Genomic DNA, 15704 nt, shown 5'->3' with positions numbered 1-15704 from the left:
TTCTTGGGGACATTCAATGCTGCAGACATTTGTTGGTACCCTTCGCCAGATCTGTGCCTCGAAACAATCTTGTCTCGGAGCTCTACGGACAACACCTTCGACCTCACAGCTTGGTTTTTGTTCTGACATGCACTGTCAACTGTGGGACCTTATATAGACAGGTGTGTACCTTTCCAAATCATGTCCAATCAATTGAATTTACACAGCAGACCTCCAATCAAGTTGTAGAAACATCCAGGATGCACTGGAGCACAATTTCAAGTCTCATAGTAAAGGGGCTGAATACTTCTGTAAATAAGGCATTTGTTTTTTTTTGCAAAAAACATTAAAAACCTGCTTTCGCTTTGTCATTATGGGCTTTTGTGTGTAGATTTATGAGAATAAGGCTGTAAATTAACAATGTGGAAAAGTCAAGGGGTCTGAATACTTAGCAAATGCACTGTGTGTTGTGTGGAAAGACATTTCATTTGTAAGTACTGAAATTATAAGTTGTCATGGTAAACTTGTTGCTCATGAGGGGCTGCAAATATGAACCACATTTCATGACAATAACTCAAAAGGGATAGGAAATATGCTTGTTCAAAGTTTGGAATTTCAGTTGATTACTATAGCACCCCACTTGGGCCAATCAGTATCATTTTATAAATGTCAGATCTCTATAGCTGGATGTATCATTCATCGTAGTGAGGAACGTACAGAGACAGTTCCACAGTGTCCTCCCCAATTTCATCATGAGGGAAAATTAACCTAATAGAACAAAAAAACAGGGAATCCTGATCGCGCTCTTTACTTTCTATAACGTTGCACCATCCTGAACATCCTGGGTGGGGAGGGAGGGATTTTGTTCATGACTGGGCTAACAGTTCAGTCACGGTGACCTTGTCCATGACTGGCTGCTAAACGGAATTGCTTAGGTACACAAACAAGTTAACTTCTCATATGACATGAGCAGGAATGGGGGCACAAACAGTCTCTTCATCATGACTTCTGAGGACACAAAATAATTTGTAATACTACACTTCTGGGAAAATCAGGTCTAGTGGAACTTTTTAAAAGACACAAATGCATTTTTTGACAAAAGACAATAAACGTAGATCAATTGCCATGGACCTTGGAAGAACAACAGGGTGGGCAGGCTATTGTTCCAGCCCTGTACTAACACACCTGTTCAACTGCTCATCAACAGTGACATTGACACAGAATTAGCCAACACACTCTGTAGCTCCTCGGGATCAGGGTTAGCATTACCTGGTGGAGATGCGGCTGAAGACGGCATTGAAGTTGTTGCAGCTGAGGGAGAAGAGGACCCCTGAGGCGGAGGCACGGAGTTCTGCAGCGTGCTGGTGGCCCTCGCGGTATGTGTGGATGAAGTGACAGATCTCAGGCAGCAGCTGCTTCACCAGCATGGTCTCATCCAGGCGTAGGCAGTCCTTGGATTGCTGGGGGGACAGTGGGAAGAGGAAGACATAGAAAAAGAGAAGGAAAACCATGAGAGGAAAGTATGTGTGCAAGCTGGATTCTTTAGGTTATCTGAGAAAACAAGGAGTGCTTTTCAGGTTATCAGTGTCAACTTCTCACATACAGTCGTGGCCAAAAGTTTTGAGAATGACAGAAATAATAATTTCCACAGATGTTACTATGGAATACTGAAGCATAATTACAAGCATTTCATAAGTGTCAAAGGATTTTATTGACAATTACATGAAGTTCATGCATAGAGTCAATATTTGCAGTGTTGACCCTACATTTTCAAGACCTCTGCAATCCACCCTGGTATGCTGTCAATTAACTTCTGGGCCACATAGATGGCTGATGGCAGCCCATTCTTGCATAATCAATGCTTGGAGTTTGTCAGAATTTGTGGGTTTTTGTTTGTCCACCCACCTCTTCAGGATTGACCACAAGTTCTCAATGGGATTAAGGTCTGGGGAGTTTCCAGGCCATGGACCCAAAATATCAATGTTTTGTTCCCCGAGCCCCTTAGTTATCACTTTTGCCTTATGGCAAGGTGCTCCATCATGCTGGAAAAGGCATTGCTCGTCACCAAACTATTCCTGGATGGTTGGGAGAAGTTGCTCTCGGAGGATGTGTTGGTAGCATTCTTTATTCACGGCTGTGTTAAGCAAAATTGTGAGTGAGCCCACTCCCTTAGCTGAGAAGCAACCCCACACATGAATGGTCTCAGGATGCTTTACTGTTGGCATGACACAGGACCGATGGTAGCGCTCACCTTGTCTTCCCCGGACAAGCTTTTTTCCGGATGCCCCAAAAAAATCGGAAAGGGGATTCATCAGAGAAAATGACTTTACCCCAGTCCTCAGCAGTCCAATCCCTGTACCCTTTGCAGAATATCAGTCTGTCCCTGATATTTGTCCTGGAGAGAAGTGGCTTCTTTGCTGCCCTTCTTGACACCAGGCCATTTTCCAAAAGTCTTCGCCTCACTGCACTCACACCTGCCTCCTGCCATTCCTGAGCAAGCTCTGTACTGGTGGTGCCCCGATCCCGCAGCTGAATCAACGTTAGGAGACAGTCCTGACGCTTGCTGGACTTTCTTGGGCGCCCTGGAGCCTTCTTCACAACAATTGAACCACTCTCCTTGAAATTCCTGATGATCCGATAAATGGTTTATTTAGGTGCAATCTTACTGCCAGCAATATCCTTGCCTGTGAGGCCCTTTTTGTGCAAATCAAAGATGACGGCACATCTTGGCTTGCAGGTAACCATGGTTGACAGAGGAAGAACAATGATTCCAAGCACCACCCTCCTTTTGAAGCTTCCAGTCTGTTATTCAAACTCAATCAGCATGACAGAGTGATCTCCAGCCTTGTCCTCGTCAACACTCACACCTGTGTTAACACGAAAGTCACTGAAATGATGTCAGCTGGTCCTTTTGTGGCAGGGCTGAAATGCAGTGGAAATGTTGTTTGGGGATTTAGTTCATTTGCATGGCAAAGAGGGACTTTGCAATCAATTGCAATTCATCTGATCACTCTTCATAACATTCTAGAGTATATGCAAATTGCCATCATACAAACTGAGGCAGCAGACTTTGTGAAAATGTATATGTGTGTCATTCTCAAAACTCTTGGCCACGACTGTACTTTGGATTTATCCAGCTGGATATGCAATACATGTGTGGGTTAAGTGCCTCTCTTTGGGGCAAAAGCACAGCATGTCCCACCTGGGATTCACCAGCACTCCCATTGGCTCATTTCCAAAACTCGTTGGGTAAAATTGGCAGCCTCATACCAGGACAGATTGCATACAACTGCATTCAAAACCTGTTGCTCACCCTTATGTAGGAAATAGTCGAACACAAAACAACACAACTACTATACTTAAATTTTAAAACGTAAGATGTCAAATTAAAACGAGTTCCATAGCATCCATGAGGGGAGCAGCTGGCTTCTATCTGACAACATGCACTAATGAAAAACCTATATAGGAAACTTCCGGGAATCCCATTGGAGGCAGTGAAAGCACTAACAAAAGTCAAGGAAACACCTGCAAATGTAATCTTCTGCTGCACAGTTGCAGAACAGATCAGAGCAGAGGCACCTATTTCAGAGGTGAAGAGAAAGCATGACTGGAGGAAGGGGTTTAAGTGTATTAACAGAGGTCTGTCTGGAAAAATCAGAGAGAGACAGAACAGAGATCCAGCCAACCAATGTAATGCTGACGTTGTGTTGGAAGACCCATAGAGTTTTAAAATATTGGTGCAATAAGAGCCAATATATTGAGGCCAGTGCTCTTGACTGATAATATTCAATAACAGAAAACTGTGAGTTGGGAGGACTAAAAACTAAAATGGAGAACGGTTTATACACAAGCACACACAAACAACTGTAGTGAGATAAGTTAGCAGACCAACTAAAGGTAATGTAAGGTGGGATACAGTGGATGCAGACTGTATGGGGGTTTCCTCACCGATGCTAGGCACTTCTCCAGTGTGTCCAGGATAATTAGCTGGGAGAGGTAGAGGTTCTTCTCAGCAGCTTCCCCAAATATACGCTGGAGAGAGGAGAGGTTACAGATACAGACACAGATGACACAGTGATTCAGCAAACAACACTTCCAGCCTTTTGTGTGCATACTACACTTGAGTTGAATTGGAGTTCACACAATACACATGCCTACTAGAAGGTAGGGTTTAGAGGTCGACCGATTATGATTTTTCAATGCCTATACCGATTACTGGAGGACCAAGAAAAGCCAATACCGATTATTTTTTTAAATCGGTCAATTCTTTTATATATATATATATATATAAAACTTGACCGTTTTTTTTACAGATTTTTAAAAATGTTATACAGTGGGGAGAACAAGTATTTGATACACTGCCGATTTTGCAGGTTTTCCTACTTACAAAGCATGTAGAGGTCTGTAATTGTTTATCATAGGTACACATCAACTGTGAGAAACAGAATCTAAAACAAAAATCCAGAAAATAACATTGTATGATTTTTAAGTAATTAATTTGCATTTTATTGCATGACATAAGTATTTGATACATCAGAAAAGCAGAACTTAATATTTGGTACAGAAACATTTACATTTAAGTCATTTAGCAGACGCTCTTATCCAGAGCGACTTACAAACCTTTCTTTGCAATTACAGAGATCATACGTTTCCTGTCGTTCTTGACCAGGTTTGCACACACTGCAGCAGGGATTTTGGCCCACTCCTCCATACAGACCTTTTCCAGATCCTTCAGGTTTTGGGGCTGTCGCTGGGCAATACGGACTTTCAGCTCCCTCCAAAGATTTTCTATTGGGTTCAGGTCTGGAGACTGGCTAGGCCACTCCAGGACCTTGAGATGCTTCTTACGGAGCCACTCCTTAGTTGCCCTGGCTGTGTGTTTCGGGTCGTTGTCATGCTGGAAGACTCAGCCACGACCCATCTTCAATGCTCTTACTGAGGGAAGAAGGCTGTTGGCCAAGATCTCGCGATACATGGCCCCATCCATCCTCCCCTCAATACGGTGCAGTCGTCCTGTCCCCTTTGCAGAAAAGCATCCCCAAAGAATGATGTTTCCACCTCCATGCTTCACGGTTGGGATGGTGTTCTTGGGGTTGTACTCATCCTTCTTCCTCCAAACACAAAGAGTGGAGTTTAGACCAAAAAGCTCTATTTTTGTCTCATCAGACCACATGACCTTCTCCAATTCCTCCTCTGGATCATACAGATGGTCAATGGCAAACTTCAGACGGGCCTGGACATGCGCTGGCTTGAGCAGCGCTACCTTGCGTGTGTTGCAGGATTTTAATCCATGACAGCGTAGTGTTTTACTAATGGTTTTCTTTGATACTGTGGTCCCAGCTCTCTTCAGGTCATTGACCAAGTCCTGCCGTGTAGTTCTGGGCTGATCCCTCACCTTCCTCATGATCATTGATGCCCCACGAGGTGAGATCTTGCATGGAGCCCCACACCGAGGGTAATTGACCGTCATCTTGAACTTATTCCATTTTCTAATAATTGCGCCAAAAGTTGTTGCCTTCTCACCAAGCTGCTTGCCTATTGTCCTGTAGCCCATTCCAGCCTTGTGCAGGTCTACAATTTATCCCTGATGTCCTTACACCCTCTCTGGTCTTGGCCATTGTGGAGAGGTTGGAGTCTGTTTGAGTGAGTGTGTGGACAGGTGTCTTTTATACAGGTAACGAGTTCAAACAGGTGCAGTTAATATAGGTAATGAGTGGAGAACAGGAGGGATTCTTAAAGAAAAACTAACAGGTCTGTGAGAGCCAGAATTCTTACTCGTTGGTAGGTGATCAAATACTTGTGTCATGCAGTAAATTGCAAATTAATTACTTAAAAATCATACAATGTGATTTTCTGGATTTTTGTTTTAGATTCCGTCTCTCACAGTTGAAGTGTACCTATGATAAAAAATTAGACCTCTACATGCTTTGTAAGTAGGAAAACCTGCAAAATCGGCAGTGTATCAAATACTTGTTCTCCCCACTGTATATATATTTGTAATAATGACAAAGCTGAATTAACCCTTATTTTAACTTAATATAATACATCAATAAAATCAATTTAGTCTCAAATAAATGAAACATGTTCAATTTGGTTTAAATAATGCAAAACCAAAGTGTTGGAGAAGAAAGTAAAAGTGCAATATGTGCCATGTAAGAAAGCTAACGTATAAGTTCCTTGCTCAGAACATGAGAACATATGAAAGCTGGTGGTTCCTTTTAACATGAGTCTTCAATATTCCCAGGTAAGAAGTTTTAGGTTGTTGTTATTATAGGAATTATAGGACTATTTCTCTCTATACCATTTGTATTTCATATACCTTTGACTATTGGATGTTCTTATAGGCACTATAATATTGCTTGTAACGGTCGTCGGTGGAAGAAGGTGAGGACCAATGTGCAGCGTGGTAAGTGTTCGTCATATATTTATTAAACCGAGAACACTAAAAAAAATAACAAAGGAGGATCGAAACGAAACAGTTCTGAAAGGTGACATACACACAACAGAAAATAATCACCCACAAAACACAAGTGGGAAAAGGCTACCCAAGTATGATTCTCAATCAGAGACAACTAACGACACCTGCCTCTGAGAACCATACCAGGCCAAACGCAAAACACAACATAGAAAAAGTGACAACCCACCCAACTCACACCCTGACCATACTAAAACAAAGACATAACAAAAGAACTAAGGTCAGAACGTGACATTGCCAGCCTAATCTCGGGAGTTGATAGGCTTGAAGTCATAAACAGTGCTATTGCTTCAAGCAATGCAAAGAGCTGCTGGCAAACGCAGGAAAGTGCTTTTTGCATGAATGCGTATGAGCATGTTGCTGCCTACCACCGCTCTGCCAGACTGCTCTATCAAATCATAGACTTAATGATAATAAACACAGAAATACGAGCCTTTGGTCATTAATATGGTCAAATCCGGAAACTATCACTTTGAAAACAAAACGTTTATTATTTCGGTGAAATACGAAGCTGTTCCGTATTTTATCTAACGGGTGGCATCCCTAAGTCTAAATATTGCTGCCACATTGCACAACCTTCAATGTTACGTCATAATTATGTAAAATACTGGCAAATTATTTAAGGTCTTTGTTAGGAAGAAATGGTCTTCATACAGTTCGAAACAAACCAGGCGGCCCAAACTGTTGCATATACCCTGACTCTGCTTGCAATGAACGCAAGAGAAGCGACACAATTTCCCTAGTTAACTTTTTATGGCTGCAGGGGCAGTATTGAGAAGCTTGGATGAAAAGGTGCCCATTGTAAACAGCCAGCTCCTCAGTCGCTAATATATGTATATTATTATTAGTATTGGATTGAAAACACTTTAAAGTTTCCAAAACTGTCAAAATATTGTCTGAGTATAACAGAACTGATATTGTAGGCAAAACCCTGAGGAAAATCAAAACAGGAAGTGGCTTCTATTTTGAAAACTCCATGTTCCATAGCCACCCTTTTCTGGATTTAAAAGGGATATGAACCAGATTCCTTTTCCTATAGCTTCCTCAAGGTGTCACCAGTCTTCAGGCATAGTTTCAGGCTTTATTTTGAAAAAATGACCCAGAACGATAACATCGCGTCAAGTGGTCACATGAGTTTTGCTCGCGCAACAGAGTTTGGACAGCATTTGTTTTCCTCTCTCCTACTGTGAAAGACATTTGCGGTTGATATATTATCGATTATATATTTTTAAAACAACCTGAGGATTGATTATAAAAAACGTTTGACATGTTTCTATGGACATTATGGAAACTATTTGGAATTTGCCTGCGTTGTCGTGACCGCTCTTTCCTGTGGATTTCTGAATATAACGCGCCAAACAAAGAGGTATTTTGGATATAAAAATAATCTTTATGGAACAAAAGCAACATTTGTTGTGTAACTGGGAGTCTCGTGAGTGAAAACATCCGAAGATCATCAAAGGTAAACGATTCATTTGATTGCTTTTCTGATTTTCGTGACCAAGCTTCCTGATGCTAAGTGTACTTATTGTTTTGTCGTGCGATCGATAAACTTACAAACGCTTGGATTGCTTTCGCTGTAAAGCATAATTTCAAAATCTGACATGACAGGTGGATTAACAAAAAGCTAAACTGTGTTTTCCTATATTGCACTTGTGATTTCATGAATATGAATATTTTTTGTAATATTTATTGAATGTAGCGCTATGCTATTCAGTGGTTGTTGATGACACTTATCCCGTTATTGGGATTGCAGCCATAACAAGTTAATATTGCCTGTTAACATTAAAATAAATTAACTAAATAAGCAGGTTTTAAAGAATATACTTGTGTATTGATTTTAAGAAAGGCATTGATGTTTATGGTTAGGTATATTTGTGCAACGACTGTGCTGTTTTTTGAAAATGTGCTTTTGTTAAATCATCACCCGTTTGGCGAAGTAGGTTGTGTGATTTGATGACAAATTAACAGGCATAGCATTGATTATATGAAACGCAGAACAGGCTAGTTAACTAGTAATATCATCAAGCATGTGTAGTTAACTGGTTAAGATTTATTGTTTTTTTTATAATATAAGTTTAATGCTAGCTAGAACTTACCTTGGCTCCTTGCTGCACTCACATAACAGGTGGTCAGCCAGCCACGCAGTCTCCTCGTGAATTGAAATGTAATCGGTGTCCAAAAATGCTGATTACCGACTGTTAAGTAAATTAGGGCCGATTCCAAGTTAAATCGGCCATGCCGATTACTCGGTCGGCCTCTAGTAGGGTTGATGACGTGCAATGTAGTGATGCCCATTACTCATGCTAAAGTCAAATAAACAGCTAAGTGTTAAGTTAAAAGCTCCACTTACCATGTTGTTCACATTTTTTAGTATGTTCGTGAGGCCACTGATGACGAGGGAGAACTTGTACTTAGAGATGTTGATGAGACATTCCTTGTTGTGCTCTGTGCTGACTTTGGTGTGGTTGTTCTGATGTCCTGTTTTAACGGGAAGCTAAGAGGAAGGAAGAAAAAAATTCTAAAGTCACAAGAGAATCTAGCCACGGTGAACGCGTTAGACAGTGGACCACACAGTGCCTTCGGAAAGTATTCAGACCCCTACATGTTTCCACATTTTGTTACGTTAGTCTTATTCTAAAATGGATTTAATTGTTTATTTCTCAATCTACAGGTTTTTAGAAATATTTGCAAATTATTTTAAAAGTTAAGGAGCAGAAATTACATTTACATAAGTATCCAGACCTTTTACTCAGTACTTTGTTGAAGCACCTTTGGCAGCAACTACAGCCTCGAGTCTTCTTGGCTATGACGTTAAAAGCTTGGCACACCTGTATTTGGGGAGTTTCTCCCATTCTTCTCTGCAGATCCTCTCAAGCTCTGTCAGGTTGGATGGAGCGCGTCGCTGCACAACTATTTTCAGGTCTCTCTGGAGATGTTTGATCGGGTTCAAGTCTGGGCTCTGGCTGGGCCACTCAAGGACATTCAGAGACTTGTCCCGAAGCCACTCCTGCGTTGTCTTGGCTGTGTGCTTAGAGTTGTTGTCCTGTTGGAAGTTGAACATTCACCCCAGTTTGAGGTCCTGAGTGCTCTGGAGCAGGTTTTCATCAGGAATCTCTCTGTACTTTGCACCATTCATCTTTCTCTCGATCCTGACTAGTTTCCCAGTCCCTGAAAATTATCCCCACAGCAGGATGCTGCCACCACCATGCTTCACCATAGGGATGGTGCCAGGTTTCCTCCACATTTTTTGGTACCCTTCCCCAGATCTGTGCCTCGACACATTCCTGTCTCGGAGCTCTAGACAATTCCTTCGACCTCATGGCTTGGTTTTTGCTCTGACATGCACTGGCAACTGTGGGACCTTATATAGACAGATGTGTGCCTTTCCAAATCATATCCAATCAATTGAATTTACACAGCTGAACTCCAATCAAGTTGTAGAAACATCTCAAAGATGATCAATGGAAACAGGACGCACCGGAGCTCAATTTCGAGGCTCATAGCAAAGGGGCTGAATACGTATGTAAATAAGGTATTTCTATCGGCCACCCGAGTAGCGCCTGCGGTCTAAGGCACTGTATCGCAGTGCAAGAGGCGTCACTACAGATCCGGATTTGGTACCCGGCTGGGAGACCTATGAGGCGGTGCACAATTGGCCCAGAGTCGTCCGGGTTAGGGGAGGGTTTGGCCGGCTGGGATGTCCTTGTCCCATCGCGCTCTAACTCCTTGTGGCGGCCGGGCGCCTGCACGCTGGCTTCGGTCACCAGTTGTACGGTGTTTCCTCCGACATCTTGGTGCAGCTGGCTTCTGGGTTAAGCGAGCAGTGTGTCAAGTAGCAGTGCAGCTTGTCGAGGGTCGTGTTTCAGAGGACGCATGGCTCTCGACCTTTGCCGAGTCCGCAAGGGAGTTGCAACTACGGGGCAAGACTAACTACCAATTGGATATCACGAAATTGGGGAGAAAAAAGGGGTTTAAAGTAGATTGTTTTAATACATTTGCAAAAAATCGAAAAAACGGTTTTCACTTCGTCATTGTGTGAAGATTGCCGATACATTTTTTTTTTAATAAGGCGGTAACATAACAAAATGTGGAAAAAGTCAAGGGATCTGAATAATTTCCAAATGCACTATATGCAGCAGGTTTGAGCAAGACTAATAGAATTACATGAAGCCATGGTTTCACCTTCTTATCCTGTGTTTACACATGTCTACACATCCACACTAGACATATCTACATTCAATATTTTTCACACTAGTGTTATGCCACACCTCTGGTGCTATGAGGACGCCTACGACACCTGACGAAGGGCAAGGACCAGATGTCCTGCAGTCAGAACAATGAAGCCCTGTGCTATCAAGAACCTCGCCCTGCCACAACTCTGGTGTACACCCACAGCTGCACACCTTCCAGGCTACATCTGTGTAAACAAAGACATCACATCCAAAGCTGGGCCAGACCTTGTGGGCAGGAGGAGCCCCTTTAAGCTTGCCTAGAGGTGTAGCTGGCTAGTGCGTATGCAGAGCACATCAGGCCTGGAGTGTTAATGAGCCTTAAGCAGCAGACCTATGACTGCTTACTATCGGGATCCACTTTACCACTGGGGCGCCTCAGGGAGAAACCTGGGCCTGGGAATTTAAGTCCCAAGACAGGGGGTAAGAAAATAATCAGGAGTCTGAACTGGAGTGCACACTGTCCACACAGGACCATCCCTGCTTCAAATCTTTTACATCCAGTTCAGCTCCGGTCTGTCCGGGACCACAGACAGTAAGCACTTTGTTTCACAGGCCGGGATTGGAATTTCTAAAAGGTCATGGAGCCATCTCTTCCCGTATGTGCACTTTGGCAGAGCTGATTAACATTGTATACGTACACACCAAAGCACTGTGTTCGGATTACATGATCGGGGTAAACAGGGGAAAGGAGAGAAACATTGGATGAGAGGACAGGGCCACGAGAAGAAATGTAATTAAAGTGAGGCCTATTTTTCATGAAAAGAGAACTGTTATTGTCCCTCGATGGGAAGTTTAGAACATTCACATTAAGATGAATTATGTATCATTTGTGTAACATAAAACACTTGACTCTATGATCTTCATGCGAATACAAGGGCCTTTCTCTTAGAATACCATCAATTCATTAATGGAAGGGACACCATATAATAAGACAATGTTTGTCTGTCTTAACAATTGTTATTCAACAACACAAAATGTATGAATCCATTACATAACAATATCACAATGTAAGTGTGTAGAGTGTGTGCTAGCGCCCGTGTGCGTGTCTGTACCTGTATGTGTCTCTTCACATTCCCCGCTGTTCCATAAGGTGCATTTATAGCTGTATTTCTTTTATCCGATTCTACTGCTTGCATCAGTTAACTGTTGTGGATTAGAGTTCCATGTTGCCATGGCTCTATTTAGTAATTCAGGTGTGACAAAACTACAGCCTATAGGACATGCCTTGTTAACAGGGTTACTATAAATTGTATTAAAGGCATTATTATCTACGTGAGTTTCAGAGATTGTCATCTGTTATTAGCAAATTATTGATTTCATGAACCTTGTTTCTGAAGCTACATATGTTAATGTTAGCTATTTTTAGCACTTTTCAAGGAGGCTTGATTGTTTTCATTGCTTAACCGGCTAGCTTTGCATTAATAAATCAAATCAAATGTATTTATATAGCCCTTCGTACATCAGCTGATATCTCAAAGTGCTGTACAGAAACCCAGCCTAAAACCCCAAACAGCAAGCAATGCAGGTGTAGAAGCACATGCTCATGTTATTTATATTAGTGCAGGGTGAGCTGCACACAGTGGACTTCGTACTAGGGTACACCACCTCAGTGCTAAGAGTATAACTGGTTCATAAACACATGATTACTGCATACAGTAGCTGTAGGATCAGCAGAGGCATTCAGGGCAGTTAGAGGGACATAGATTAGGTTGCTTACATTGGGTCTTCCAACACCCCTGGGATAATGTACATTTGCTGAACCATTATGACATCTCAATGTTAGGGATTAACTGAGCTGTGCTTGAGTCAATTATAAGTAATTGTCTCAATGCTGCCTTATAATGCTGTGAAAGGATCCAGGAATCCAAATGATTTGGGTGGATCCCATCCTCCTTATAAAATTTGCTTTGCTTCCAGAAGGTAATCAAAATTGTCCAAAAAATGTTACACCCAGAGCTGCAAGTCTCGTAGTCAGTTTTGGAGGGCTAAAAGTCTGCTGAAATGTTCAAAGCCACGATTTAGGGAGGGCAGAGGGACATATATTAAAGGGTGCTTGCTGACCAAATAAGTTCTTTAAAAGCTGTTCTGAGCTGCCCTTTACAATGTCATTGAATCCCACATTAACTATGAGACTCAATTTCCTGATGCTGGTTTAATATGTTAGGGAGCAGCTTATGGATGTCCTGATGCAGGTTTAAAATGTTTGGGAGCAGCTTATTGATGTCCTGATGCAGGTTTATAGTGTTTGGGAGCAGCTTATTGATGTCCTGATGCAGGTTTATAATGTTTGGGAGCAGCTTATTGATGTCCTGATGCAGGTTTATAGTGTTTGGGAGCAGCTTATTGATGTCCTGATGCAGGTTTATAATGTTTGGGAGCAGCTTATTGATGTCCTGATGCAGGTTTATAATGTTAGGGAGCAGCTTATTGATGTCCTGACGCTGGTTTATAATGTTAGGGAGCAGCTTATTGATGTCCTGATGCAGGTTTATAATGTTTGGGAGCAGCTTATTGATGTCCTGATGCAGGTTTATAATGTTTGGGAGCAGCTTATTGATGTCCTGATGCTGGTTTATAATGTTTGGGAGCAGCTTATTGATGTCCTGATGCTGGTTTATAATGTTTGGGAGCAGCTTATTGATGTCCTGATGCTGGTTTATAATGTTTGGGAGCAGCTTATTGATGTCCTGATGCTGGTTTATAATGTTTGGGAGCAGCTTATTGATGTCCTGATGCTGGTTTATAATGTTTGGGAGCAGCTTAGTGATGTCCTGATGCTGGTTTATAATGTTAGGGAGCAGCTTATTGATGTCCAGTACTCATAGCAAAGTTTTTGCTCCATGGGCTGAGACATTTCTCACCATTGAACGTCCCAATACAACAGCCAGAAAAGGGAATGGATAAATCTGCCCATTTCTACCCCTTACACAATTCATTGAACCTTTCAAGGGCCCACGAGAAGCAGGATAACGTACGCCTTTGATTACCAGAGATGGGGCACTGCCTGCTGTGGGATGTCTGGACCTGTCAGATCAAGAGAGGAGGAACCAGTGCAGGAAAGCCATTCCTTATATCAACCTGCTCAGAACATCTCACAGTCCCTCCCTTGATTTGCTTGCTAAGAATATTTTTTTATTTTACCTTTATTTAACCAGGCAAGTCAGTTAAGGACAAATTCTTATTTTCAATGACGGCCTAGGAACAGTGGGTTAACTGCCTGTTTAACTCGGGGGTTTGAACTTGCAAGCTTCCGGTTACTAGTCCAACGCTCTAACCACTAGGCTACCCTGCAACTTCATTCCTGTAATCCTCACTAGCAAACAATTGCCACAATGGAACTACAGATTGTCAACATTGTCCCGGACAAGAGCATAATACACTCAGCTTCTAAAGCACTGGAAATGTTTGTTCGCTATTCCAAGCGAAGTGGGCGACATTGCAACCGAGCTAGCTAGCTGGCTAGCAGAAGGTGTTGACACAAACACCTATGAACAAAATGCAAATAAGAAAATCAACAGGCCAAAGCAACAGGTCGGGGCGGAGGAGGTATCAGAGTTCGTGACAGGAAATATGGCAATTCTGGGCTGTGAGGCCAAATACTACTAGGTTGAGGTACTTTTCTCATTAATCTAGTACAGCACATTGGCCTCCACCAAACTCTCTGGGGGAGCATTTTGACATGTATAACAACCAAGTCAATTTAGGAATCTGAAGTTGCAAACAACTGTGATTTAGACTTAGTGTTCAATGTTCACAACCCTTTCATTGTTTCCAGACAAAATAAGAAAGGTTCACACAGAAAATCTGATTCTGAGCATGAACTTCCCCTCATAAAACCAACACATACAATCCTATGACTTACATCCCCCATCATCAAATGGCGGACAATGTTCGGACCTAGAACGGGGTCAAAATATATATAGTGTGTATTCAGACCCCTCGACTTCCTCCACATTTTGTTACATCAATTTTAGAAGGCTGTAATTGTTTTTTCCCCCATCAATCTACACACAATACCGCATAATAAAAAAAGATACCTTTTGCAAATTTATATAGATATTTTTAAAACGGAAATATCACATTGACATAAGTATTCAGACCCTTTCGTCCGTACTTTGTTGAAGCACCTTTGGCAGCAACTTCAGCCTCGAGTGTTCTTGGGTATGACGCTACAAGAATAGCACACCTGTATTTGGGGAGTTTCTCCCATTCTTCTCTGCAGATCCTCTCAAGCTCTGTCAGGTTGGATGGGGAGCTTCTCTTCACAGCTATTTTCAGGTCACTCCAGAGATGTTTGATTTGGTTCAAGTCCAGGCACTGGCTGGGCCACTCAAGGACATTCAGAGACTTGTCCTGAAGCCACTCGTGCATTGTCTTGGCTTGTGCTTAGGGTCATTGTCCTGTTGGAAAGTGAACCGTTGCCCCAATCTGAGGTCCTGAGCACTCTGGAGCAGGTTTTCATCAAGGATCTCGCTGTACTTTTCTCCATTTATCTTTCACTCAATCCTGACTAGTCTCCCAGTCACTGCCACTGAAAACCATCCCCACAGAATGATGCTGCCACCACGCTTCACTGTAGGGATGGTGCCAGGCTTCCTCCAGACGTGACTCTTTGCATTCAGGCTGAAGAGTTCAATCTTGGTTTCATCAGACCAGAGTATCTTGTTTCTCACGGTCAGAGTCTTTAGGTGCCTTTTGCAAACTCCAAGTGGGTTGTCATGTACCTTTTACTGAGGAGTGGCTTCCTTCTGGCCACTCCACCATAAAGGCCTGATTGGTGGAGTGCTGCAGAGAGGGTTGTCCTTCTGGAAAGTTCTCTCATGTCCACAGAAGAACTCTGGAGCTCTGTCAGAGTGACCATCGGGTTCTTGGTCACCTACCGGACCAAGGCCCTTCTCTGCCAATTTCTCAGTTGGCGGGGCAGCCTAATCTTGGTCTTGGTGGTTCCAAACTTCTTCCATTTAAGAATGATGGAGGCCACTGTGTTCTTTGGGACCTTCAATGCTGCAGACATT

General features: G+C 42.5%; 1 protein-coding gene across 4 annotated transcripts in view; it reads right to left on the bottom strand.

Annotated features, from left to right (window-relative positions):
• LOC135546572 (neurofibromin-like) overlaps positions 1-15704 on the bottom strand; it is a 133987-nt gene that overhangs the window by 114232 nt on the left and 4051 nt on the right. For all 4 annotated transcript variants that reach the window (XR_010456598.1, XM_064975120.1, XM_064975121.1 and 1 more), the window contains exons 2-4: positions 8808-8951; positions 3928-4011; positions 1249-1439 (exon numbers count right to left, since the gene is read on the bottom strand). Coding sequence is in view for 3 of the 4 variants with exons in the window: in XM_064975120.1 (XP_064831192.1) it covers positions 1249-1439; positions 3928-4011; positions 8808-8951 (419 nt within the window). In the remaining variant the exon portion in view is untranslated. The remainder of the gene's footprint in view (positions 1-1248; positions 1440-3927; positions 4012-8807; positions 8952-15704) is intronic.

The sequence above is a fragment of the Oncorhynchus masou genome, chromosome 9 (genome assembly GCF_036934945.1).
Source record: "Oncorhynchus masou masou isolate Uvic2021 chromosome 9, UVic_Omas_1.1, whole genome shotgun sequence".
NCBI classification, from domain to species: domain Eukaryota; kingdom Metazoa; phylum Chordata; class Actinopteri; order Salmoniformes; family Salmonidae; genus Oncorhynchus; species Oncorhynchus masou.
The sequence above is the reverse complement of the archived record's forward strand: the minus strand, read 5'-3'. Positions and strand labels throughout refer to the sequence as shown.